The 24,067-nt window shown below is 47.6% G+C and overlaps 6 protein-coding genes across 16 annotated transcripts; 3 read left to right on the top strand and 3 right to left on the bottom strand.

Annotated features, from left to right (window-relative positions):
- Positions 1-303: 303 nt before the first annotated feature.
- On the top strand, positions 304-4,068 carry etnppl (ethanolamine-phosphate phospho-lyase). 6 transcript variants are annotated; one of them, XM_061808647.1, is made up of 12 exons: positions 304-373; positions 954-1,113; positions 1,800-1,874; positions 1,950-2,043; positions 2,182-2,298; positions 2,473-2,555; positions 2,644-2,869; positions 3,096-3,250; positions 3,320-3,409; positions 3,475-3,605; positions 3,686-3,747; positions 3,982-4,056. In XM_061808647.1, the coding sequence occupies exons 1-11, from the start codon at positions 319-321 to the stop codon at positions 3,739-3,741; spliced, it is 1,242 nt and encodes a 413-aa protein (XP_061664631.1). In that variant the 5' UTR covers positions 304-318; the 3' UTR covers positions 3,742-3,747; positions 3,982-4,056. The 6 variants fall into 6 exon arrangements, with proteins under 6 accessions (XP_061664631.1, XP_061664632.1, XP_061664633.1 ...); XM_061808646.1 differs by lacking the exon at positions 304-373 and having other exon boundaries at positions 612-1,113; XM_061808648.1 differs by lacking the exon at positions 3,982-4,056 and having other exon boundaries at positions 3,475-3,900.
- A 473-nt stretch (positions 4,069-4,541) lies between these two features.
- Positions 4,542-6,139, bottom strand: ostc (oligosaccharyltransferase complex subunit). Its single transcript, XM_061808536.1, has 4 exons — positions 5,920-6,139; positions 5,100-5,193; positions 4,828-5,025; positions 4,542-4,753 (listed from the first exon to the last, which is right to left on the bottom strand). The coding sequence occupies exons 1-4, from the start codon at positions 6,137-6,139 to the stop codon at positions 4,735-4,737; spliced, it is 531 nt and encodes a 176-aa protein (XP_061664520.1). The 3' UTR covers positions 4,542-4,734.
- On the top strand, positions 6,024-9,511 carry pop7 (POP7 homolog, ribonuclease P/MRP subunit). Of its 4 annotated transcripts, none has more exons than XM_061808538.1 (2): positions 6,024-6,164; positions 8,779-9,511. In XM_061808538.1, exon 2 carries the CDS (start codon positions 8,783-8,785, stop codon positions 9,239-9,241), a length of 459 nt encoding a protein of 152 aa, XP_061664522.1. In that variant the 5' UTR covers positions 6,024-6,164; positions 8,779-8,782; the 3' UTR covers positions 9,242-9,511. The 4 variants fall into 4 exon arrangements, with proteins under 4 accessions (XP_061664522.1, XP_061664524.1, XP_061664523.1 ...); XM_061808540.1 differs by having other exon boundaries at positions 6,031-6,164; positions 8,805-9,511; XM_061808539.1 differs by lacking the exon at positions 6,024-6,164 and adding an exon at positions 8,187-8,596 and having other exon boundaries at positions 8,805-9,511.
- On the bottom strand, positions 6,836-8,004 carry rpl34 (ribosomal protein L34). Its single transcript, XM_061808542.1, has 5 exons — positions 7,865-8,004; positions 7,403-7,478; positions 7,230-7,329; positions 7,032-7,135; positions 6,836-6,961 (listed from the first exon to the last, which is right to left on the bottom strand). Exons 2-5 carry the CDS (start codon positions 7,465-7,467, stop codon positions 6,877-6,879), a joined length of 354 nt encoding a protein of 117 aa, XP_061664526.1. The 5' UTR covers positions 7,468-7,478; positions 7,865-8,004; the 3' UTR covers positions 6,836-6,876.
- A 90-nt stretch (positions 9,512-9,601) lies between the features above and the next one.
- Positions 9,602-14,630, bottom strand: epoa (erythropoietin a). 3 transcript variants are annotated; one of them, XM_061808534.1, is made up of 5 exons: positions 14,494-14,630; positions 11,648-11,778; positions 11,479-11,565; positions 11,228-11,392; positions 9,602-10,734 (listed from the first exon to the last, which is right to left on the bottom strand). In XM_061808534.1, exons 1-5 carry the CDS (start codon positions 14,513-14,515, stop codon positions 10,582-10,584), a joined length of 558 nt encoding a protein of 185 aa, XP_061664518.1. In that variant the 5' UTR covers positions 14,516-14,630; the 3' UTR covers positions 9,602-10,581. The 3 variants fall into 3 exon arrangements, with proteins under 3 accessions (XP_061664518.1, XP_061664517.1, XP_061664519.1); XM_061808533.1 differs by lacking the exon at positions 9,602-10,734 and having other exon boundaries at positions 10,766-11,392; XM_061808535.1 differs by lacking the exons at positions 9,602-10,734; positions 14,494-14,630 and adding an exon at positions 12,830-12,885 and having other exon boundaries at positions 10,766-11,392.
- Positions 14,631-19,967: 5,337 nt separating this feature from the next.
- On the top strand, positions 19,968-21,015 carry ufsp1 (UFM1-specific peptidase 1 (non-functional)). The gene has a single exon (XM_061808530.1). The coding sequence runs from the start codon at positions 20,105-20,107 to the stop codon at positions 20,879-20,881; it is 777 nt and encodes a 258-aa protein (XP_061664514.1). The 5' UTR covers positions 19,968-20,104; the 3' UTR covers positions 20,882-21,015.
- Positions 21,016-24,067: the final 3,052 nt, after the last annotated feature.

The following is a 24,067-nucleotide window of genomic DNA, read 5'->3' as shown; positions in this document are numbered from 1 at the left end:
GCATAGGCACCCCCCCCACCCCCCACCCTTTAAAAAAAAAAAACAAAAAACTGCGTGGAATACTCCTCCCGTGGCACACTTCCACAATGTGCGCAGACAAGTTAGAGAAGTTGACCAAGACGGAAACGATTGACCTGAGGCGAAAGCTCATTGGGTAGGAAACAAGTGTGTGTGTGATCATTTCGGCCTACTATTACTTTTTATTTCTTTTTAATTTTTCTGATTGTCTTCTTTTCTTGCTGACTCTTTGGCAGGCCGTCCTGTAAAATCTTCTTTGGACATGACCCCATCAAGATGGTGCGCGCCAGGGGTCAGTACATGTATGACGAGAATGGTCAGCGCTACCTGGACTGCATCAACAACGTGGCGCACGGTAACAATCGTCGTCATTGCCGTGAAAACTCTGGCTTGAACTGTTTCTAGTTGCAATGTGAAGTGCAGTGGAGGAAAGTTGCTGAAAGAGAGAACTATGTGGGACTGAATTGCGGTGAGAGAGCGTTACACCCTTTCAGCTTTCCTGGTGGCAACGCCGCAAAAATCTTAAACAATTGAGCAGCTTCATTTGAATCAGTGCTTTAGAGCGCCTCGTTGCCTGCCACGAGTACTCGCACCTCACGCAGCGAAAGGCCGAGGATAAACCTGGAACGACAGCCAGTGGATGGGTCGTGACTTCACGCTGGCACGGCTTCTTTAGAGCGCTTCGTTGTTGCCAAAGCATCTTTGGTTGCCGTAGCAATATTTAATTGACAGCTGTCCGCCGGGTGGGGCGTGTTTTGCTTGTTTAGAAGGTACGTTTTCTTTTCCACTTGACTTTTTCTTTTGAGGTCAAATGCATAGCGGACGCGTTAAAAGTGTACCCGGGTTGCACTCGCGCCCCACCGAGCCCGTCTCACCCGTTTTTTTTTTTTTCCGTTTTGTTTGTTCCCCGCCACCACCGCCCCAACCCCTGCCAGTGGGTCACTGCCACCCGGACGTGGTTTCGGCGGGCGCGCGTCAGATGCAGACGCTGAACACCAACTCTCGTTTCCTGCACGACAACCTGGTGCTGTACGCCCAGCGGCTGCAGGCCACCCTGCCCGCCGACCTCTCCGTCTTCTACTTCGTCAACTCTGGGTACGTGCCGCAGCGCGCGTTGCAGGGACGGGGAAGGAGAAAACCCGCTCCTGCGCGGGTTTTCAACTTGGCGCCGGCACAATCGACTTGTGGCCGCGCCGCATTCCGCCAAACTCGTCCGACGTGGAAACCTTTTGGCCCGCGAATAAGAAGACAAAAAAAGAGAAACTCCCCGACTGAGGCGAGCGCTGCGGTTTCAATTTTCGGAACCTGTCCCGGAATTTGCAATTCCGAAACCCGCAATTTTTATTCAGTCAAACGGCGAATTCTCCCGACGACGACCCGATAAAAACACTCGGAGGCGGATACCGGTGAGCTTAAAGTCCGGGAACACGAAAAGAAGTTCGAAGTCGTCATCCGGGTGCCCGTTCCGACCTTGACTTGGGCGAGCCGCGCGTCACAAGGCACTGATTACGTGTCAATAAGTAACTGCGCTGAGGATCACCCATATTTCACGCGAGTTCATTTTTACCCCCCCTGCCCTTATTCCGAACTTACTTACTTCGAGTGCAGTCTCCAAACTCAACTCTCACTTGTCGATTTGTAAAATATGCGTCGTCGTTGAAATTGTGAGCCGGTCCAGTCGGGTCCAGAGCGAGCGGGCGGGCGAGCGTGTGTGTTTAATGGTGACTCAGTAACCCGACGGGTGACTTGACTCCCACTGACCTTTGACCCCTCAACTTCAGATCGGAGGCCAACGACCTGGCGCTCCGCCTCGCCCGGCAGTACTCGGGCAGCCAGCATGTAGTCACCCTGGACAAGTGAGTGTCCCTGAAATGGGCGTGACGCCCCCCCCCCCCACCGCTTACAACCTGTTTTTTTGTGGTCGGTCGCAGCGCCTATCACGGCCACGTGACATCGCTCATCGAAATCAGCCCCTACAAGTGGCGTGACGCGCCGAACGCGCAGCTGAGTCCATTTGTCCACGTGGTGAGTGCTGTTAAAATCCCGTCACTCGACCGGCCCCGCGGCCCCGCCGAAGGGTCCCACTTGCCTGGCATTTACCGCAAAGTTCATCTGCTTCAGTCAGATTTTTTTTTTTTTTTTGGGGGGGGGGGATCCGGTCAGGCCCCGAGCCCGGACGTGTACAGGGGGCGGTACAGACGCGACCACCCGGATCCCGGAAAAGCCTACGCCGACCAAGTCCGAGACATCATAGAGCAAGTGCAAACGCAAGGAGGCAAGGTACGGAACCCTGAGAGCGTGTTTGGCTTAAATTGAATATACAGATCTGGAACGTGAATAATACATCGGAACCTAAGTACGGCCCGGTCTTAAAACGAGACCCGACATCAGGATTTGCAAATTTTGCATGCAGACAGGTTGACGCTCCGGCGTGTTTTGCTGTCTTTGCCGCAGATTGCCGCTTTTATTGCGGAGTCGTTGCAGAGTTGCGGCGGGCAGGTGATCCCCCCCGCTGGCTACTTTCAGCAAGTGGCCGAGTACGTGCTCATCACACGGAACTGCCTGCCCCCGGTGTTTTTTGCGGTTCACTAACCCCCCCCCCCCTCAACCCTGCACCTCCCACAGGCACGTCCACAATGCAGGGGGACTCTTCATCGCCGACGAAGTGCAGGTGGGCTTCGGCCGGGTGGGGACCCACTTCTGGGGCTTCCAGCTTCAGGGCGACGACTTTGTCCCCGACATCGTCACCATGGGCAAATCCATGGGCAACGGGCACCCCGTGTCGTGCGTGGTCACCAAAAGGGAGGTGGCCGAGGCCTTCGCGACTTCCGGGATGGAGTATTTCAACACGGTAAGAACCGCCGATTCGCACGGACACCGGGGTCTGGAACCGGGGGGTGGGGGGTCCACATCTGGTGCGAGAGATAAATGAAGTCCTGGAACGGAGCTTTTTGGACACACCTCCCATTACCCCAATATCTAATATCTCAGTTCCAGGAACGGTTGCGTTTGTGCAGGGGTTCTTCATGATGTGACTCTTAAAACAGTCTTTGGTCTTCGCATGGAAAATGGGCCAGTTCGGAGGCAACACCGTGTCGTGCGCCATCGGCCTGGCCGTCCTGGACGTGATCGCCAAGGAAGATCTGCAGGGTCGGGCTCTGCGAGTCGGGGAGTACCTCGTGTCCCTGCTGGAGAAGCAAAAGTCGAAGCACCCTCTGATCGGCGACATCAGGTATCGCGGCGGCTGAGTGCCGAAGACGGCGGCGGGTCTCCGGGTGACCTCCGGTGTGACCGCCCGCAGGGGTCGCGGCATGTTTGTGGGCGTGGAACTGGTGAGGGACCCGTCCAAGCTGACGCCCGCTACGGCGGAGGCCCAAGAAGTCATCTATCGGTAAGAGACTCCATCCGCACTCGCTCAGCAGAGCCGGGAAAGCCTCGAACCTTTTCCCGGGCCAGGTTGAAGGAGGAGCGCGTCCTGCTGAGCGCCGACGGGCCGCACCGCAACGTGCTCAAGTTCAAGCCCCCGCTGTCCTTCGGCGCCGACGACGCCGACTTCGTGGTGGACAAAATCGACGCCGTACTCACCGGTGCGACACGGGAAGTCCCTCGCGTCACCTCACCGGCGCGAGCCGACTCACAAATTGGGACTTGTGGTTGTCTTGAACAGAGATCGAAGCCGCCACGGGTTTGAACGTGCGCAACGGAGAGAAAGATGTCAACTGAGGAAAGGTAAAGGCAGCTCGATGGAATATCATTTCAAATTTTTCTTGCCACCTTTTGATGGGTAACAGCTGATTAAGTATTTCAAATACACGATTAAATTCTCATCTTTACCATCACCGAGCCAAAGATGTTGACAATTACCCGGATTAACAACCTTTGCTGCTACGATATTGTATATTGCATAGTTATCGTAATACCGGTGATAAAAGTGACTAATATTTCTTGTCTGATTGCTTGAAGCTGCCGTCAGATGAAGCCGCTTTTCATAATTAGCGCGCGGTCGACATTTGACGACATCGTGGGAGGAAGCACGCCAGCGGCAACAAGTCAAATATTTACTAAATATGAGGATATTTGCTCACATATACAGTACATATATATATACATATATATATATTTTTTTTTTTTTGTTTGCTTTAAGACTTGACTAAGCTTGCAGCATAAAATATGCAAGCTAATATGTGCAACGTCCTTATTTCTCGGTGCTGAATGAAATGATTCTAACAGGATGTTTTTGCGTGTAATGCTGGGGGGGGGGATAAAATGGAAGTATTTGACACTATTTAATTCACGTGGGTGTACGAATCGTGCAATATGTCGTCGCAATTGTGAGTGCCTTCTGTCTTTCCCGCAATGAAGCGAAGGAAAGCCAAAATAACGGAAGTCATTAAATGCAGCATTGAGCAAACTTGTCGTCCTATTGGGAGGTTTTTTTTTTGTTTGTTTTGAGTTTTTCCAACAATTCACCACCACTCCGAGAGCTTCTGAAAATTCTTTTATTTCAGGATTGGGTCACAAAAAAAAAAAAAAAAAAGTCAACTGGCTAGTAGGAAAAAGAAAAGGGAGTGGGGGGGGGGGAATCCCACTTCACTTGAGTTGGTGGTTGTTTCTCTCTCTCGGGTTTTCGGCAGCAACGTGTTCAAGTCCACCGTGAATCCTCACGATGCGTCATTGTGACGACGGTCCGCGCTGGAGCGCGGCGGCGGGGTACGTTCACCCCATGAGGTAACCGCTGGGAAGAAGGACCCAAAAATGAAGCGAGCCGGACGAGGACGGCGGCCGAAAACGACGACGCGGGAGACTTACGGCAGCTTCATGCGCATGAACACCCGGGCCATGAAGAAGCTGAGGATGACGCTGACGAAGCCGATGAAGAGTAGCAGGAAGCGGTTGAGCTTGGGGATGTTGGGCGCGTTGGAGCGGTCCAGGATGATGAAGCCCAGGCCTCCCATGGTGAACAGGAAACTGGAAGCCAGGCCCTCCATGATGTACTGGCCGTTGACCCTGCGGGACGCCGCGAGCGCCCATTAGCCGTTAGCCTCGTTTGCGGGCATTTCCGCCCGGGCGGACGCGTTCACCTGTACGCCAGGAACGCCACCGGCCGCTGGTGTCCGTGCTCGTCCGTCATCGAGCCCACGCTGGGCGGCTCCACGATCACGTCGTAAATGATCCCTGGAACGAAAATAAAGCCGTTTTGGAGTGCTGCTCCGATATTTGCTCAGAACAGAACAGAAAAATTTTTAAAAAAAGTGTAATGTTTTCTAATATGGGGAAAACATATGAATTAAAGTTTGCAATTGTGCAGCTTCTTTCTGGTGTTCATCCCTGAGCCCTTCCTCGTCATTTTTTTTTAGCTTTTGTAGCGCATTGTTTTGTTTTGGGCACCAGAAAAAAAAGTGGTTTTTTTTTTTTACCCGTAAAGGTCAAGTAGAAAGAGAATTTGAAACACGGGTGGACAATTTATCACCAATCTATAAAATGCACACACCTTAAAACAATGTTGATATAAGACGGTTATAATTCTGCGCCGGTAGTGACGTCATTAGCGGCGCGCCGTAGTAAGATAACTCAAAACACTTTTGTCCCCGTTTTCACTTAAGATTTAACTAGCTGTGCACTTTTATATGAGGATATCAACATGGTGAAGGAATATAAATTTTAGTCGCTACCTAACGCGTTGTTATTGCTCCAATTGGCGGCTAATGCTAACAAGCTTTGCTTCACGATCGTTGTTTTTTTCTTCTCCCCTCTCAACGTTTTGTGGCACAAACACACGCTTGGCGACGCTAAAAAGTCTCTCCTCGTCGTTTTTCAACCTATTTAACGCGATGCCACCCGTGTCGTTGCTCGTCATTTGGCATCCCCGCTAGCCTGCTAGCATGTAGCTTCGCCATTTACCTCCGGTGATGAGAAAGTAGGACACGATGACCAGCGCGTACACGCTCATGGCCGACGGCATGTGCAGCCAGGACGGCTTCTTTAGCTTCACGTTGGGGCATTCGAGCACGGTGAACGGGATGCTGTATAAAGTCTCCATCGTGGGGGGCCAACAAGACACTTGCGCGGTTATCGTTCCACTCGCCGCCTCCCCACTTTTTCGTCCTGTCCACACAACCATTTGGCTGACGTGTCCCGGAAGCAAAGTAAGTGACGTTTATTTTTGCAATCAAATTGACCACTTGGGTGTTCATACGTGATGTTTGTTCGTTTTTATAGAATGTTTTACGTTATGTTGAATGCACTTTTTTTAATGAGACAAAATTAGATTTTAAAATTAGACGTCTTGGCGACTTCCCCTCAGTTCTACGAGGTGCCAGCAGGTGGCGCCATAGTAATGTTTTAAATGTGACATAAAGGACGAATTTTTCAGAATATTCAAAATCAGTACCCACGCCCTTTCTACATTTCAGTAACCAGGAATTTCTGACATAGAAAAACGTTTCCAATGACCCCCTCAAAATTACTACCACACATGACCCCAAATACTATTTTTTGTTTGTTTACACCCAATATTTTTAATAGAAACCAAGTAAAATTTGCGTATGCACCCATCGTTGCCAAATTTTAACCTTATAACGCAAGCACGGATGTCACATTTAGGTGCGACGTCGCAACCATGACACGGTAATATTTCTTTTTCCACAAATTGATAATCACGCGACAATTGCCCACAAACTTTTTTTTTATACCAAATACAACCTAAAAAAAAAAAACATTTTAATCCAGTAGTAAGCAAATGAAACAATGGAAAAATCACCATAGACGTATAACAACTTCAGTTCACAATTTAAAAGACTTCCAGACACTTTATCGATATTTTTTTTTTAGTTTTTATTGTGGGAATACAAATACATTTTACTTTGACTTCTGGCTCTGTGCTTGTGCCTTGAGCACCTTGACGACGATCTTCTGCTCCTCGATCAGGAAAGCACGCTTGATCCTACAAACAAACAAAAAAAACTTGTAGATGCAACACAATTGACATTATTATTATTTTTTCTTCTACTTACCTGTCACGCACACACTTGGCACACATCGAGCCTCCATAAGCGCGACTGACGTGCTTCTTGGTCTTGGAGAGCCTCATGAGAACCTGAGGCCTCACAGCCCGGATCTGGTTGGTTAAAAAAAAAAAAAAAAAAACACATCCAAATTACATATTCTGGTGATTCCCTGCATCTTTCTTGGAGGGGGGTGTTTTCACTTACTCCACGCAGCCTTCCTGGGCAGATGCCACATGCCGACTTGGGGGCTTTGCCAACCTTCTTCGTGTAAAGGTACACGATGCGGTTGCCGGGCGTCCGGGACCTGCAAGCAACAGGCTTCGTTATAGAACCGGTCTTCAAAACAGTGGTGCACGGTAGAGGGGGGGGGCACCTACAGCCTGGTCTTGTTGGACGCGGTGTTGTAGGACAGCCTACGTCGGTAAGTCAGACGCTGCACCATCTTCAAACTGGCTGGGGGAAAACAACACAGCCGCGTTACTTCGTGGGAGCCAAGCGGCAAACGTGCTAACAGGGCGACAGCTACCCACGTTAGTTAATATATTATAAACAACTACAGCGGCCTCATTTGGAACGAGGGCAGATGCGAATTCGAACCCGACTTAAGTTTCCTCTAGCTAGCTTGTTTGTATATCAAGCGCTCAGCCAGCGGCCTCACGAAGTGGAACCATCCTTCCGAATACTTACAAACCGATGAGCAGAAAAATGATCACACAAACAAGGCGATTGCCATACTTTTAATATACTCGTTTGTTGGAATTGAATGAAAACACAAATGCGCAGCGGATGAAGATGGATTTGTAAACTACGAATTATCAGAATTTCCATGGCGGCCATACCTGCTGTCGCCGTAACCGGAAGAGAAAGGATGATGCAGGATGTGGAAGATTTGAAAGTGCCTCTTGTTGCCCTGCCGCCTACTGGTGGGGGGGCACTAACTGCACATGTTATTCTTTTGCTTAATCAAAGATAAACACAACAAAAGTACTCGTACTTGGTGGGAAAGTACAGATTCCTATGTACATATTTCTAAGTTTCTCAGTATTGTTATTTAATTTCTTCTTCTTTTCCTCTCGGCTTGTCCCGTTATGTGTCTCCACGGCGTGTCATCTTTTTCCATCCAAGCCTATCTCGTGCATCTTCCTCTCTAACACGCAATTTTAAAATCTAATTTTTATTTCATTTCAAATTGTAAAAAAAAAAACCGCAAACGGAGATTCGTGGCGAGCACAAGTTTGCTTTATTTGCTTCCCATTTAGTTCTACTTCCGGGTCACAACTGGCTCATGCTGACCAAGAGTAAAAGGAGAATTTATCCTCGAACTATCTAATTGGGTCAACAAATGCGACGAAAGGCTTCGATTTAATCTCAACTTGTTGGTTGACAAGCAGAAAACAAACATTTATTGACGTAGGCGAGTGGCAAGATTGGCGTAGGGAAGTTTTATCTTGCCTCATTTGGGCCACTTCCTGTTCTGTTCTACTTCCGAGTGACGACTGTTTGTGTTGAAATGTTTCTTGTGCTGAGAGACTGCAAAAACACGGAGTCTGCCCTCTAATTATCAACCGGAGGTAAGTGTTGCGGCGACAAGGCTTTGAGCTCAATTCAGATTGCTTGTTGAGAAGCAGAAAGCCAAATTTTCTAGCCTACTTTCAGTGTCGAGAACTGACATTGAGGGTTGAAACGTGTCGCGGTAGTGCCACAAAATGGAGGCATTCAGTCGTAGTTGATTTGAGCTTTTGTCCCAATGCAGCGTTATGACCGAGTCTCGCAATCCAGGGATGTCGTCCCTTGCCGCGGCCGCCCGTGTGCAACCATCCGAGAGCCCCTGCGCCGTCGACATTATAGACCCGGTGGAGTACACCCTCCGGAAGCGGCTGCCGCGCAAACTCCCCAAGAGGCGAAACGACGTGTACGTCAATATGAAGACCGACTTCCGGGCGCAGCTCGCCCGTTGCCAGAAGCTGCTGGACGGCGGCGGCCACCGGGAGATCTGCGTGCACGGCCTGGGCCTGGCCATCAACCGGGCGATCAACATCGCGCTGCAGTTGCAGGCCAACAGCCAGGGGGCGCTGCAGCTGGCCGCCAACACCTCCACGGTTGAGCTGGTGGACGACCTGGAGCCCGAAGACCCCGACGAGGCCGCCGAGCCCATGACGCGCACGCGAAACAACTCGGCCATCCACATCAAGGTTTTCTACCCCAACCCGCAGTGAGCCACCAAGAAGCCTTCTTTGGTTATTTATTTGGAGCACTGAACTGATGCTTTTGCAAGCCCTGAGAGCATTGCTTGCTTCTCACATGCACCGTTTATTGTTTATTTACATCGACCGTGCAATTTTTCATGTTCCAGCTCGTTGTTGCGTTAAATGTCCACTGGGTGTCAGTAGTTGATAAACCTCACGTAACGCCGCACTTCAGTCCAAAACATTTCCCAGTGGTAGTCTTCATTTGTAACCTACAAATAAAATCAGCGGTAAGACAAACCAGCAGTTATGTGACATTTATTTCAATCCGCCGTATGAGCATGTTGAGTCGCAAGCTCTGCGGTGATTACAAAGAAGGACAGAACACTTTTTTTTTTTTCCCTAATTTCTTTATCCAAGAATAATGTTTTTGTCTTTAAATAGCAACTTATACAGTGATTGGACTCGTAACGTGAAAACAGGAAGGGAGAACATGTTCAAACATCCTCAAAAGCTTCTTGCACTTGCGCAACAAAGTTAAAAAAAACAAACAAAAAATGTTGATGGGACTGGAAAAGTTGAATATCCATTTTGTCCAAATGACGCAGATTTCCGAGGCAAGATTGCTTTCACGCTCGTCCGAGACTGTTAGCTCGCAGGATGTTTTTGTTTCTTTTAGCGGGCTATCGCTGTGCAGACTCGAGTTGATTTTGTTTTTATGGACAGATAATGACAGAAGCGCTTCACAGTTCTCATGTCCTCCTGATTGACCTCCGGCTTGCCCCGTTCACCGCATCCTCTCTTTGGAAACGTGACCACGCAAAGCAAACAGTGGCTTTTCACAAACATCGGCGAACAAGTAGAAAATCTGTATAAATATTATGCAATGTTTACAAACGAGAAAAAAAAAAAAGAAATGCAAAAATATAAAATACTAGACAGAAGTCAGGGCTCAGCAAGGTCCTGTTTTGGTTTGGTAATCGGTATTACTCGGGGTCCCGTTCTGGATTTCAACTCTCTGGGAAGAGACAAACGCACCCACGTGCAGTCCTGACCTGCACACTCACCAAAGCGGTGACACACAAAAGTGCTTGCTCCAAAAGTCCCATTTTGGTCAGCATGTCCAAGTGACAATTCAAGGTGCGATTCCCTCCAGCTGTGACTTATTTAAAAAAAAAAAAAAAAAGATAATGGTTGTGGTTTGTTTGTTTTTTTTTTTTTTTTTTGTGTTTGTTTTTCCTTTTCATTCCACACCACTTCCAGCAGCTAGCAAGTAGGTCATCGTAGGGGGAGGCCTTTCTCTCGCCTTGCAAGCACAAGGCGACTCGAGCCTGGAGTGGGAGACGGGGTGGGGGGGGGTGGGGGCCCCATCAGCTGACCTCTTGCTGACAGGCCGGCGCGTCTGTGAGAAGGAGTTGCACTTTCCCTCGCAGGAAGTTGACGTGCGCTTGGAGCAAGTCCGCCGCGGCGGACGCGCGCCATGTGCTCTCCAGGCCCGCCGAGCTCGCTGGGGGTGTGTATTCCTGAATCATGGAGCCAAAAATGTGAGTTGAAGTCTCCCTACAGCTGTAGTTCGCAGTGTTTTTTTTTTTTTTTTTTTTTTACATCAAGTGTCGCCTGATTAAAATACTGAGCTTTCAGAGTACCACAATTACAACCTACGTTCAATTACAGTAGAGAAGTAGGCCCAAGTGTTCATCCGGCAGAAATGTTTTTTGGTTCCCAGCACGGGCGTTGACAGAATTAAAATCGTAATTCAAAGGCTGTTTTATATAACTGCAATCAGTTGTAACACAATGCAGAGTATGAAGTTAAAGATTACCAAACTGTATTGAAGCTGTGATTCTTTTATTTAGCACCAGAAAGAGCAATGCACCACGCGTGGTTTACCAGAAATATGACGTGGGAAACTCCTGACTCAAGATGTTGGATTGTGCTTGTGGGAATTGTGGATTTCCCGTTTGTGCCGCGCAAGGCGTGATTTTGGCGTCTGTATCTCGTGACGTCCCGACTCACCGGAATGTTGAGGCTGCGCAGCACGGCGTTGATGCTGAGCACGTTGCTCAGCAAGTTGTCGACGTGGCCGTGCAAGGCCGCGTTGGTGACGGAGTTGCGCAGCACGCTGAGGGCCTGCTGCAGAAGCCACAAGCCGCACTGCACTTCCTGGGCTTTCTCCGCGGCCTGCTCAAAACACAAGTTCCACGCGGAGTACAGGTAAGCGAGTTGGGAAGAAAGAACAACGAGCATCGTCATCGTGTATCGCTTACATTTTTCCTATCCCAGACGTCAAAATCGACTCTGGTTTGGGGAATGCTGACAGACTGGGACAGGGTGCATCCATCCCGGCATGACTTCTGAGGAGACAAGCGCGGGCTTGACGCAACGCTGTAACCGTGAACCCTCGCCCACCCCGTACGCCATCACCCTGGGCCTCACCATGGCGGCTTCTGCGTCTTGCGCTTCCTTGATGAAATGGTTCAGGACCCTCAGGTCGCAGATGGGCCTCAGCGGGGATGGCAGGCTTGGGCAGGTCCACTCCAACACCATCAACAGCAAGGCAAGTAGTCCTGGAACCAAATTCTCAGTTGAGACGCTTCCAGAGAGACTAAACATTTATTTCATACCGCAGGGGACGATGGTGGCATCGAGCTCAACTCACTGCATGGTAAGCAGCCATTTGGAAAAAATATATTCTTCAATAAAAAAAAAAAGAGGCTTCCAACGATAAAATTCCACCTTAAATGCCTTTCAGTGCGATAGCTCGACGCTAATGCTAAATAACATTGATGTCGCAGTGCTGTCATCCGCTGGAAACGAACTGAAATCGCACAGTGAAGCAAACGCGTAGAATGGAAAATATCCGAGTCATCGGTCATACATTCTTTATCCTCGACAGAGAACAACTAATATCCGTGCCGTACTGATGATCTCAGGAGTTTTTACATCTAATTGAACGGTATAACATGCTGCCTGGGGTTGATCCAGGAACACCAGAAAGAAGTATTATGGAGTGCTATTTTACTGAAAATGGATGATGTGGAATAATGGTATTTCTGTTCTATTCATTGGGGAAATTATGATTTCAGTTCTTCGCTACACAGAAAGGGATAAAATATCTTTCCAGTAAAAAGCATTCCTGCAGTTTTTTTTTTTGTTTTTTTTTTTTTGCTCCAGACCATTTCGGTAAGAACTAAGCTGATTTCCACGAAATGGGACAATTTTATTACAGATAAATTTTTGAGTGTGACGCTAATTGCTGATCCTAATAAGAATAATTTAACCTTTGGCAGCGGTCTGAGCGACTTCTGCTCGTTCGTCATGAGCCGTGATCTTGGAACTCTTGCCGTTTGTATCGATGCAAAAGAAAACTGTTCTCCCGGTCTCCTCACGCCTCGCAAACATTCGAGGCCGGTTCATCGGGTGTGCCTGGCAAAATGAGAGCGGGTCTACTGTTGCGTTGTCATGTGGGCACGCCGCAACGGCCCTGGTGCACCTCGAGCTGAATGCGCTCTTTCACTGCAGCCCCAATGTGACGCAGGCCGGGATGTTACAGAGAATCGTTTGAACGGAGGCGAGATGGAGTTTCTCCAAAATTGGGGCACAATTTGCCTCCAGTACCTACGGCGGGTGCACCTCGTCAGCGCCAACACGAGACGCCACAGGAGTCTTTGCGGGCCGATCTTTCCAATTCAAACTCATTCGGGGATGTCTGCCCGAAAGCTTTTTCCAGAAAGTTTCAAGCATGAAACGGTCAAATCTCTGCGTCGGAAGGAAGCGGTCCAATCCCGCTCCTTAAAAAGTGATGAATTCGCTTTCTTGACCGTAGACTGTGGTGCCAGCGATTGTGTGCAAATCATTAGCCTCCTTTTGTAAACACAAGTGTGTGTGACTCCACCGTTAGGATTAACTTTGACCTCCTGCACCTTCACCGTTGCCTACGTGAGAATGCGTGGACCTGCACTATCGCCCCGGAGGAAGAATTTGTCAGCACAGAGATGGTGGACAAGCCACGTCTGCCAACAAATCTATTTCGAACTGAACCCGCGCCGCCCATAAGTGGCTTAGGACCGACGGTCGCGTGCGTGCCAGGGGTGCTAGCTTGCGCGTGGGATGTTCTGGCGCGGCACCTTCACCCACAGATGCCATTTTAAGGAGCTCCATCGAGGATGGCGACCCGGGAGGCGTGGCGTCACGTCCTCCTCGGCAGAGCTCGAATCCCGAGCGTGACCTCTGCACCCCCTGAGTACGTGACAACTTAGCGAAAATCTGCACGATCAGCATACACGTTCGGTGCAAGTGACCCCAGTCTGTCACTGGAAGTCTGCATACATTGAAATCTCCTTTGCAATCGTCCACTCTTTGGTCATGAAGTATTGGCAGAAATACCTGTCAAGTTTTTAAGCCTCTCGGGACAAAGGTGCAGAGGGTCTATACATGATCCTTGAGGCCCTCCGAATGTTTATTTCCATTTCCAGTATCTGCAGCCAAAAGAAAGGTCTTTCCACTTTTTTTTTTTTTTTTTTTGCAGACCACTTTGTCAGGAAGAATTATGTTTATATCGAATATTAGAAGCAATGGAAAGTATCCTCCGGTCAACATCACAAAAGAGTCTCAAAGGGCCTCAAAGGCCCGGAGTTTACAAAGATTGACGACTTCCCATGATCTATAGCCCCCAGTTGGCCAAGAAAAAAAAAAACAAAAAAAAAAAAACTCAAAACCGGATTTGAGGATAAAGAGGAACTCTTGAAACGAGAGCGCAGACATCGGGCTCCCGCTTTGGGGATGGCGCGGCTGCAGTCCTTGCAGAGTGGGGCAACATTTATCACATGTACAGAGCTGTACAATGTTCACCGAGACTTGAGGAATGCCGCACAAATCAATCCAATCGGTCAGCATTCGATATTTGGACTGCCTGTGGAATCTGCTGCATCGCGTTTGGCGTCACAGTCCACTGCTCAGCCCTTTCTGCCGTTGCTCATAATTTACACAAAAAATGACCGCAAAGTTTAAGAATGAGGAAAAGGACCGTGCAAGTTAAATGAGACCAGTGAGAGTGGACTCCTGCAAAGTTTTGGACCGGTGATCCCGTTTTTCAAGCATGAATGACTGACTGTCCAAATCCTCCACCCGCTATGTCAGTGTTCCATATTTACGCACACGCGCGGGTCACATTTTTCTTTTCTATTCTTTTCTTTTCTTTTCCTTTTGTTTTTTTTTTTTTTTTTTTTGGCAAGGCACATGTCGGCACCAGATCGGGCAACGTGACGAGGAAGGTCCCTTACCTCTACCGGTGTTCTGCAACATTCGCACACGGCTGCCTCATCTTTCAACAACATTCCAGCAAATGCGTATCAACGAAGCCGGTGGCCAGAAAAGTCGGCTCCCGGGGAAGAAAGCTGCGAAAGAACGAGACCCCCTCCCTCCCCCGGCCGACTGCATGTGCATCACCGCTTGGCTTTGGCTAAAGCTTTTTATGTGCCTCACCACCACCACCACCCCACCCGCCGGCGCCGCCAGCGCCCTCCCAAAGGCGCAGCCTGGGCGAGGACGCGCGTCTCCTTCTGACGCGCTCGACTGCGAAACGTACAAATCGACTGCGTGGAGTGGGGTGGGGGGGGGAGGAAGAAAAATCTGCCCTCACTCACCGGGAAAGTCCATGGCGGTGTCCGCATTGCTCCGGAGGCTCTTTTGAGGATCCACGACATTTATCCGGTAGGTGTTTCTAAAAACTGATCCTTTTTGGTTTTTTTTTAATAATTGATGCCCAGGGGGATAAGGTTGCATTGTCCGCTGCTCCCAAAACTGTTTCTGTCATTGTTGTCCCAATGAAGAATGGGTTCCAAAAAGGTAAATAGTGGCTCGCAAAAAAGTTGCGGAGACTTCCCATCCATTGTTTGGATGCTTTTTTATTTTTCAAATGATCGGGGAGGAGGAGGAGGTGAGGGGTCGAGGGCGGCGGTTGCAGTGGAAAATATTCATATAACATTGTCTGGAGAGCAGACTGGAACCTCGATGGCACCTTTTTAAATTGGACCTTTCAATAGCCATGTCACGAGCTGAGGTACAAAAGTCTGTTCCAAATGGACCCGGATCCGTTTTGCTGTACCAGCTTTCCATGTACAGGTCCAAGTCCAGGTGTGTTCCGAAAAAAAGCAAAATGTCTGCGTATGAGCGTCAATTGAGTTTGACTGGTTTGGTGGGTCGTGACAAGGATCTCAATTGCATTTTTGCCATTTTAGACTATTTAAAAAGGCATCTGTAGAGCGTTGGCCTCACAGTTCTGAGGACCCGGGTTCGATCCCGGACCCGCCTGCCTGGATTTTCTCAGGGCGCTCCGGTTTCCTCCCACATCCCAAAAACATGCATTCATTCGAGACTCTAAATTGCCTGTAGGTGTGATTGTGAGTCCGACATTTGTTTATCTCTGCGACCAGTTCAGGGTGTACCCCGCCTCCTTGCCGGGATAGGCTCCAAGCCGCTCCTGCGACCCTCGTGAGGATAAGCGGCTAAGAAAATGCAGGGCTGGCTGGAAAGATTATTAAAACTGAAAGCTAATTAATTTTCCGCTGCAGGGAAGAGGGAAGGGATTCCAGGAATCCTGTCCAATGCGGCCTTGCGAGTGTGAGCGAGGCAGTGTTTCTAAAATAAGCGAGACATGATATAGCTTCCCTTGTGATATGATGACACAAATGGCCCTCAGTCGGACACAAGAGACACGGTGGCATCGGGCGGTTTATTGGCCGCCTGCTTTTACTGGAGTCACGGGAACAGTGAAGAACATTGCGGATCGCTTGCACGAGAGTCAAATGCACACATGGGGTCGGCACGCCAATGTAAAACATCCTCACCGAGTCCCGGCGGGAGCTATTAAAAGGCATAGACCCTTCCTGGAAGTTTCCCTCTGTGCGGCCCATAGGTTCCTGTTTAATGTGGGAGTCGTGCGAGGGGAGGGGTATGGATGTGGGATATCATTCTGCATTGTCATAGTTACGCAAGTTCCCGACATGACGCGGGCATCTCGCGTTCACCGTTCACGGAGGCCACGCTGAGTCAGTGAGCGGACACCCGCCTGGGTACACTCGCCAACGATGGCAAATGCTCACTTTTGATCGACTCGTCGTTCCTCGCGTGGGTCGAGAGCGACGCCGTGCCACGCTTGGTTTCGCACGTTTCAAATATTTCGCCGAGTTTATATAGCTACACGAGGGGATAGTAAGTTCTCGGTCTGATGCGCTTCAATTTAAACAAAAACATCGATAGGGGCGGGCCCGAGATTCCCAATCGCCCATAAATCCATCCAGAGCATGCCTTCAAATTCCCGTCCTTCCACATGACAACCGCCGGCTTTAAAGCGCAACGTCTGCTGCGTGAAAGTTAAAGAGACGTTGTTGACCGATTGTTGCAGTGTTTGCTCTCGCGGCGAGCTGTTTGCTTATGTCTGAGCCAGCATGAGAGCGTGGGGGAACGGAGACGAGGTACGTGCTGCAGGCCATGCTTCATGATCAGAGGGATCGGGGTGGGAGGTGACTGTGGGGGTTTTCGGTCTTTCTGTGCTGGAGTGGGTGGCGGGGGGGGGGGGTTGTCATTATGACAGTTAAACCCGGCAACGATAGAATTTCAGTCTGTTAAGGCTAAACCTGATGGCTTTATGAGCGACTTCAAAGGCCACATCCGGTCCAGCGTCGCCGTACGTGTGCGTCTCCTTTTCTCGTCCACGTTTGTGGGCTTGCGGCCAGATACGTCTCCTCTCTGGCACCACACAAGACAGGAAGCTGACATAAAAGAATAGGGGGGTAGGGGCCGGGGCGAGCGGGGGTTAATGTGAGGAACGGCGGAGCCGAGGTAGGAGACACCGACTGGGGGGCCGGAATTCCTTGTTTTTCGCCTTGCGTGCGTCTACGGTGACAGGAATACGGTGACCTTATTGTGATCCTGCGGCAATGACTTGACTGACTGGATGGGGGGGGGGGGGGGGGGGGACCAGGCCACAGAGATTGAAGTGCTGCTGAACGGATCGTGAATGTGAATTGTCAACAACCACCGGTCACTTTAGATTGAGCAGGCTGGTCGACTGGACCTTGAAGTCAACGAATTGTGTGTTTTTGGCTTCTTGTCTTCCAGATGGGCAGCAGAAGACTTTCAAAGACCGGTGGAGCAGCAAAATGTCTGGCCAATAAGAAGAAACAGTCTCCATACAGTACATCCGTGCGAGTCCCAGAGTACGAAAACAAGATGGTCACTGACGAAAACGGTGGTCAGCCTTGATAGGTTCAGCTATTCTGATCACAGCCAGTTTTAAAACATTCATACCAGTCGGAGCACAGAACAGGAGGTGAGGAATGAGGGCATCGGCGCCAAGGCGAAGCACCATCTTCAATCATGCGCGGACAAGAACTTGAGTCCTCGAGCATTGATGTTAGTTACTCGAGGACTTGTTCCAGAATCTCATCTGCTCCTTTGCCTGTCGCAGTTCCCCTTGTTGCAATCGACCGTAAACCTTTGCTTTGTTTTGCTTTCAGTCTGCCTGTCACGTTGTTGTGGTTTTTCCATCTTGAAGAGATGTTCTTCCCTTTGTTCTCCTTTCTGACGACAGCAGTTTGTCTCTGAAGGAAGTCTACGTTAGTTTCAAGATATGCTTTGTCTACGTTTTCCTCGGCCGATTGAAGTCTCTCCCTTGTTATTTGGGTGTTTCTTGCAAATGTTGTCCTCTTCAGAAGCCACCTGCAAATCACTTCTTTCATCTGAAACCCTCTGATCCTCACTTGCACGAATCTTTCGGTCTCTGGAACATAGAAAATGCTTACATTTATTTACCTTAGCCACGACATCCCTTTTTTTTTTTTTTTTTTTTTTTTTACAACGCTCTTGCGCAAGAGAGGTTCACTGAAGAGAAATGTGCGCAGGGATCCCGCTGTACGACGGAAGTTTATCAAATGTCAAATTCTCCAGTCACACACACGATGTGACCAGTATTGTTCCCATCACTGGGCTGACTATTGACAAAACTATGACAGAGATTCAATTCCCATGTGCACATAATGAAACCTCCTATTTAACGTCAATAGAGCCGGGCGCCAAATAACAAACAAAACACGATTTGATAACCCGGGCCCGAGCTTTTATCTGAAAGCCGAGGCAAACGTGGCAATGATTGACTTGGATCCTTCGAATGACCAATCCGAAGGAGGAATATCCCCCCAAACCACAATAAAAAAAAAAACAAACAAACAAACAAAAAAAAACTTGCTTTGAATTATTACCACATGCATTTCTGCTTTATATGTTATCAACAGGGGGGCACGGTGGGTCAGCTGGTAAAGCGTTGGCCTCACAGTTCTGAGGACCCCGGTTCGATCCCGGACCCGCCTGTGTGGAGTTTGCATGTTCTCCCCGTGCCTGTGTGGGTTTTCTCCGGGTGGGCGCTCCGGTTTCCTCCCACATCCCAAAACCACGAAACACTAATTGGACACTCTAAATTGCCCAAAGGTGTGATTGTGAGTGAGACTGTTGTCTGCCTCCTTGTGCCCTGCAATTGGCTGGCAACCCGTTTGGGGTGTACCCTGCCTCCTGCCGGGATAGGATCCAGCACGCCCCGTGAACCTAGTGAGGATAAGCGGAAAAGAAAATGGATGGATATTATCAGCTATGAACGCATACACAGAATCACAGTAAATATCCATTTAAAGTCATTCATGCTCCAATAATATTAAATAGCAGTAAGTAGCTTTTTTTTTTTTTTTTTTTGGAAATTGCGTGGCTTATTTTCATGTCTTGTGAGACTATTTTGTCGAGCTTACACGACGTGCAACGAAGCCCAACTGCAAACGAGCACCTTAGATTGATTTTGAGGATTTCATTCTTCCTGACAGCAACACGTTGAAAGAGTTTCCTTAATGCCATAACATCACACCATTTACTACTGTGTCCGCAGGAATACTTTCAAAATTAAAGTGGTCTTGACATTGCTCCATGAGGAACTCCCACTTCATTGGAGAAGTTATATTGCTCCCGACTAGACACAAGCAGATGCAATACAGTGCATAAAACACATGGTTATCTTTTTTTTAACAGTATTTTTTGGCACACCTCTTATTTTGTAATCGAAGAGTATACTTTTAATGGTATCATTTTTTTGGGGAGAGCGGGGGGGGGGGGGGGGTGAAGCAATTGAGCAGGAAGTTGATGAGTGACTTTCTCCTCCACGAATCCAGGCATGGCTATGAACTAAAGTGCAGAGGGGGCGCCCCACTGGGCTCTTGGTGCACTTCTGCCCCCTGCTGGATAGCTAGAGAACTGCCCGGAGAACTGCAATCACCTGTTCAGGTGTGCTTTTTATTTTTTAAAAGTGAATGATGCGTTCACTGACTGACTCAACATGGGGTAACGTCCGTTAAACAAACAAACAAAAAAAACATCAATCGAAGTCTCTTCAATCCTGTCCTATCCTTAAAAAAGGGCTGCAGCTTTCAGTGTAAATACAATAAAATAGAAGAGGGATTTTAAATGAAAATATTAATTGATGAGAACAAAACAGTTGTAACAGCTTTTTTTGTTTTGTTTTATCTTTCTAAATAATATTCTTTGAATGACTAACCTTGGTTTGTTGACGTGAAATTTCGCAAGAGTAATCATCAAATTCATAAATACTTGTTTAGTTTTGTTGCTATCATGGCTAAAAAAAAACGTTTTTTTTTTTTGTCGTTGACAATAAAAGTGAAACAATTCCGTTTTTTTTATCAACGTGACGTCATTTCGGGCCCAGTTTTCTGCCGGAACTTTGCTGGAAGCCACACGGACGGTTCAAGTGGTTGCACCATAACAGGAAGTCAATGCCATGTTTTGCCATCTGCACGTCAGCGACTCAAGCACGGTCGGGTAATGTAATTTAAAAGGATGGACCAAAGTGATTTCACGTCGGGAGGCGACACGGGGATTGACTGGGGTGGAACCGCCGCTGGAAACGCAAATTTCTTGGCGACGGCGAGACCTCTTTTGACCGGCGTCCACACGGGGCTGCCTCTTCCCGCGGCCGAGCCCCTGCGGACGACCCTCGCCGAAGGAGAGTACGAGTACTTCCATTATGGCTGCGATGGACAAGATGACAGAGGGTGGGGGTGCGGATACCGCACCATCCAGACTATGGCTTCCTGGCTGGGCCGCAATGTGGATAATGATCCTCGACTCCATAACAGACCACCGCCGAGAATCCCAGAGATCCAACAAGCCTTGGTGTCCATGATGGACAAGCCCAGCTGGTTTCTGGGTTCCAAGGAGTGGATCGGGACATTTGAAGCCTCTCTGGTCCTATCTTATTTTTACGATGTTCCTTGTAGGTTGGTGCACGTCAGAAGTGGAAGAGGCGAGCTGGAGAAGGTCGCCGTGGAGGAGCTCCATCAGCACTTTGAGAAAGGCGGATGTCCTGCCATGATGGGCGGGGACGAGGACAACTCGTCCAAGGGGATCGTGGGGGTGTGCACCGCTGCCACCGGGAGCTACCTGTTGATCGTCGACCCCCACTACTACGGTGGTCATCTGGAGAAGGGCGAGGCACAAACAAGAGGATGGGCAGCGTGGAAAAGTTTGGCGTCTTTCAATTGGTCTTCCTTTTATAATCTCTGTTTGCCACAGACTGATGGCAAAACAAAAGAAAAAAAAAAAAGGCACTTCTGATGTCGTGACCTCCTAATCATGGAAGCTAACATTGCTTTTGTCAGTTGTCTTGTTCAGCTGGACTCCAAATGCAAGGTTGAAAAGATAGTTGACATGAAGAAATGCCATATAAACTTAATAAAAAGAAAGCACTCGTTTGGCTCCCGTGTTTAATGACCTGTCGTTAAAGATTTAAAACTGTTTCATGCAGAAAATCCACCCCCCCCCTTCCAAACATTGTTAACAAACGTGTAAATCTGTGTTCGTGAAGCACTTCTGCTTGGCCAAAATAATCATTTTGCATTATAAAACCAAAATTGAAGGCACAATGTTGTTCACCAGTCCCCTCTATTGGCCAAAATTTGTACTAATTATTTAAAAATACTATTAGCACCATGGAGTTTGCACTTTTTCTTTATCCAGATATAATTGACCTGAAAGAAAGAAGCCGTCGTTTTTTTTTTTTTTTTTTTTTTAATAAATTAAACTGACCCAATGATGTAGTTGGTGCATTTTGTCAGAAACAACTTCGTTGTCTGCTACACTGAACAAAAGAGAGGAACTTTGAATTTGCTTAATTTGGAGATGAGTATCGGTAGCACATTATTAAAACGACTAAAAATGACGTTTTTTTTCTGTAGAAGAGGGGTAAATTCTGTTTTAACACATTTTAATCATGTGCAACCGTTGCTCTTCTCCAAATTAAGCAAATTCAAATGACTCGTTTTTTTCCGTCCAAAAGAATGATTCAAGAGTTGAATGAGTGCAGTGGTTTTTTTTATACACTTTTTTTTGTACCTCAGTGCAGACTGTAAGTTCTTTAGTCACCTGGACGTAGAAACAACAGATTTGGAGAAGCAGCAAGATGTTCCCCAGCCATGTTTTTATTGAAAGAATTTTGACATGCTTACAAGAATATTTCTGTACTTTTGCAGAGTATTTGATTTCCTTACAAGTACTTTTATCTTCTTACCTGACCTGCTACCTTTATGTCAAATTGTACAGAAGGTATCTGCTGGACATACTAAAGTGAAAGAAAGTAAAGTAAAGTGAAGAAGAAGATCAAGCAACATATTAATATGTAAGTGCACGATTTGACGTTATTGACCCGAGGGGTGATTCAAAGAGTTGAATCACTACTACTACGTGCGTACCCTCTATTTTCTACTCTTTTTTTTTTAAAAAAAAAAGTTTTATTTGTGTATTTTACATAAGCATGTGTACTTGTACTATTTTTTTTTTTTAATTTTTTTTTTTTTCATTTTTCGCCATCTCTGGTTGGCTCGCCGCTCTTCAGTATGCGGTCACGTGGTATAACACGGACGGCCATGTTTCCGAAACACAAACAACAAGACTAGCAAAGCAGCATCCACTTCATACAACACACACACACGTACACCGATGCGACCGTTGGAGGACGGCGAGGAAGAACAAAACACACGGCGTTGACCAACGGAGCACGGCTTCCCGGGATTGTGTCGATTGAATGCGTTCGCGAGCAGCGCTTGGAGCGAGCAATGCGTGCCGGAGCTCGGCTGTAGGCGACGCGGCCCGTTCTGGTGGTTGGACTTCGACACAAGCGAAGGTAAAGCGCTGCCCGGGTGGTGGTTCCTCTTGGCTAAGCTAGCGGGCTCGTAAAAGTTAGCCGTCGCGGGTGACTTTTATTTTGCTTTATTTAAGACACTCGACACGCTTTTGTTTTTTTTTTTTTTGTTTTTTTTTTTTGCTCCTTTCTCGGGCTCGCCGTTGGACTTTGCGCCATTGCCGAGCGAGTAGTGGAGGAGTAGGCCCCGGAGTCACTCCGCCCCCCTTTCCGCCATCACAGCTCGCTGGTGTCATTTGAACCTCCCGAGGCCTCCTCGGCGGTCGACGACGAGCAAATGCGCGAGCTTCGGCGCTGCCCGTTTTCTCCGTACCCCGCGCGAATGGGATTAAAACGTTGCAGTCGATGTGGTTGTTTTCGACCGAGTTAAAACATTAAAATAATTTTTAAAAAATGTGTCCCAGACCCAACAATGTGGATTGCTTGCGTCCGCGCGAGGATGCTATTGCTAGCTGTTTATTTTTCCTCAATAATTGGAACATTTTCAGCCCCCCCCCTTTTTTTTTTTACTAGAACAGTGAGGCGCACTGGGGAGGTAATTTGGCTTTTAACGCCATGTTATGCACTCAAAAGTACTTTCTCGATCAAACACGAGTCAAAAGAAATGCCATGTCGGAAGGAGAATAATAGCGAGATGTAAAATCTCTCTCTCTCTCTTTTTAAAAATATAATGTTCCTGTTAAAACTGCAGGGGTGATTTCCAATATTTTGAACCGCTCGTAGAGTCCACCGACAAAATATTAAGACACGTCACTGTGCAACAATTTTAATATTGAATAAATATGTGTTAGGGCTGCAACTAACGACGATTATTTTGGGGGATTTATTTGACAAAAAAAAAAAAAAATCCACGTGTGTGGAATTATATATAATTGTTTTTGAAAGGACTTGACAATACCGGAACTTCACAAACAATTCTAATATAACAATTATGAATCACTTACTGGTTCAGTCAGAAAATAAGGAAAAATTGTGTAGGTGACTAAATGGTTTCTTTTAATTCAATGTGAAGATGATCAGTTTGCTTTCATTATGTCAGAAATGCTGGTTAGCATCTTTTTCACCCAATAACTCAAAAAGCAATAAACAACCATATGGAAGAAAGTGAAAAATAAGTTTTTTTTTTTTTTTTAAACATTAGAACTTGAGTTGTTATTAACAGACTAATGTCATACTTTTTCATCAATGGATAGTGTTGGACACTCCCCGCAGGGGTCTATTTTTAAGTGTTGTAAAAAGCTTCAAAAGTTCCACAGTAAAATGTTTAATAATGCCCCAAATGCATTCTTTTAAAATTTCTAAAAACTCACGATTTTGGAGATGTGACACACGATAATAAGTCATAACAGTGGTGTTCTCACGATCACAAATGGAAAACAAAACGTGAATACGTTGTATTAAAATGACCATCACAAAATGTCCGCTGGCTTGAAATCATGCAATTGTGCATTAAAGAAAAGATGCAAAAAAAAAAAAAAGTGCTTATTGTAGTTTGGATGAAGTGGAGCGTGTTTGATTTGTATTTTGCTGCCATTGCTTTTTTTATAATTTTTTTTTTAAAGAAAGTAGCTGCATGAAGAGAACTGCAGTGTTGCCTTGCAATT

The sequence above is a fragment of the Syngnathoides biaculeatus genome, chromosome 21 (assembly GCF_019802595.1).
Source record: "Syngnathoides biaculeatus isolate LvHL_M chromosome 21, ASM1980259v1, whole genome shotgun sequence".
In the NCBI taxonomy this organism is placed as follows: Eukaryota; Metazoa; Chordata; class Actinopteri; order Syngnathiformes; family Syngnathidae; genus Syngnathoides; species Syngnathoides biaculeatus.
The sequence above is the reverse complement of the archived record's forward strand: the minus strand, read 5'-3'. Positions and strand labels throughout refer to the sequence as shown.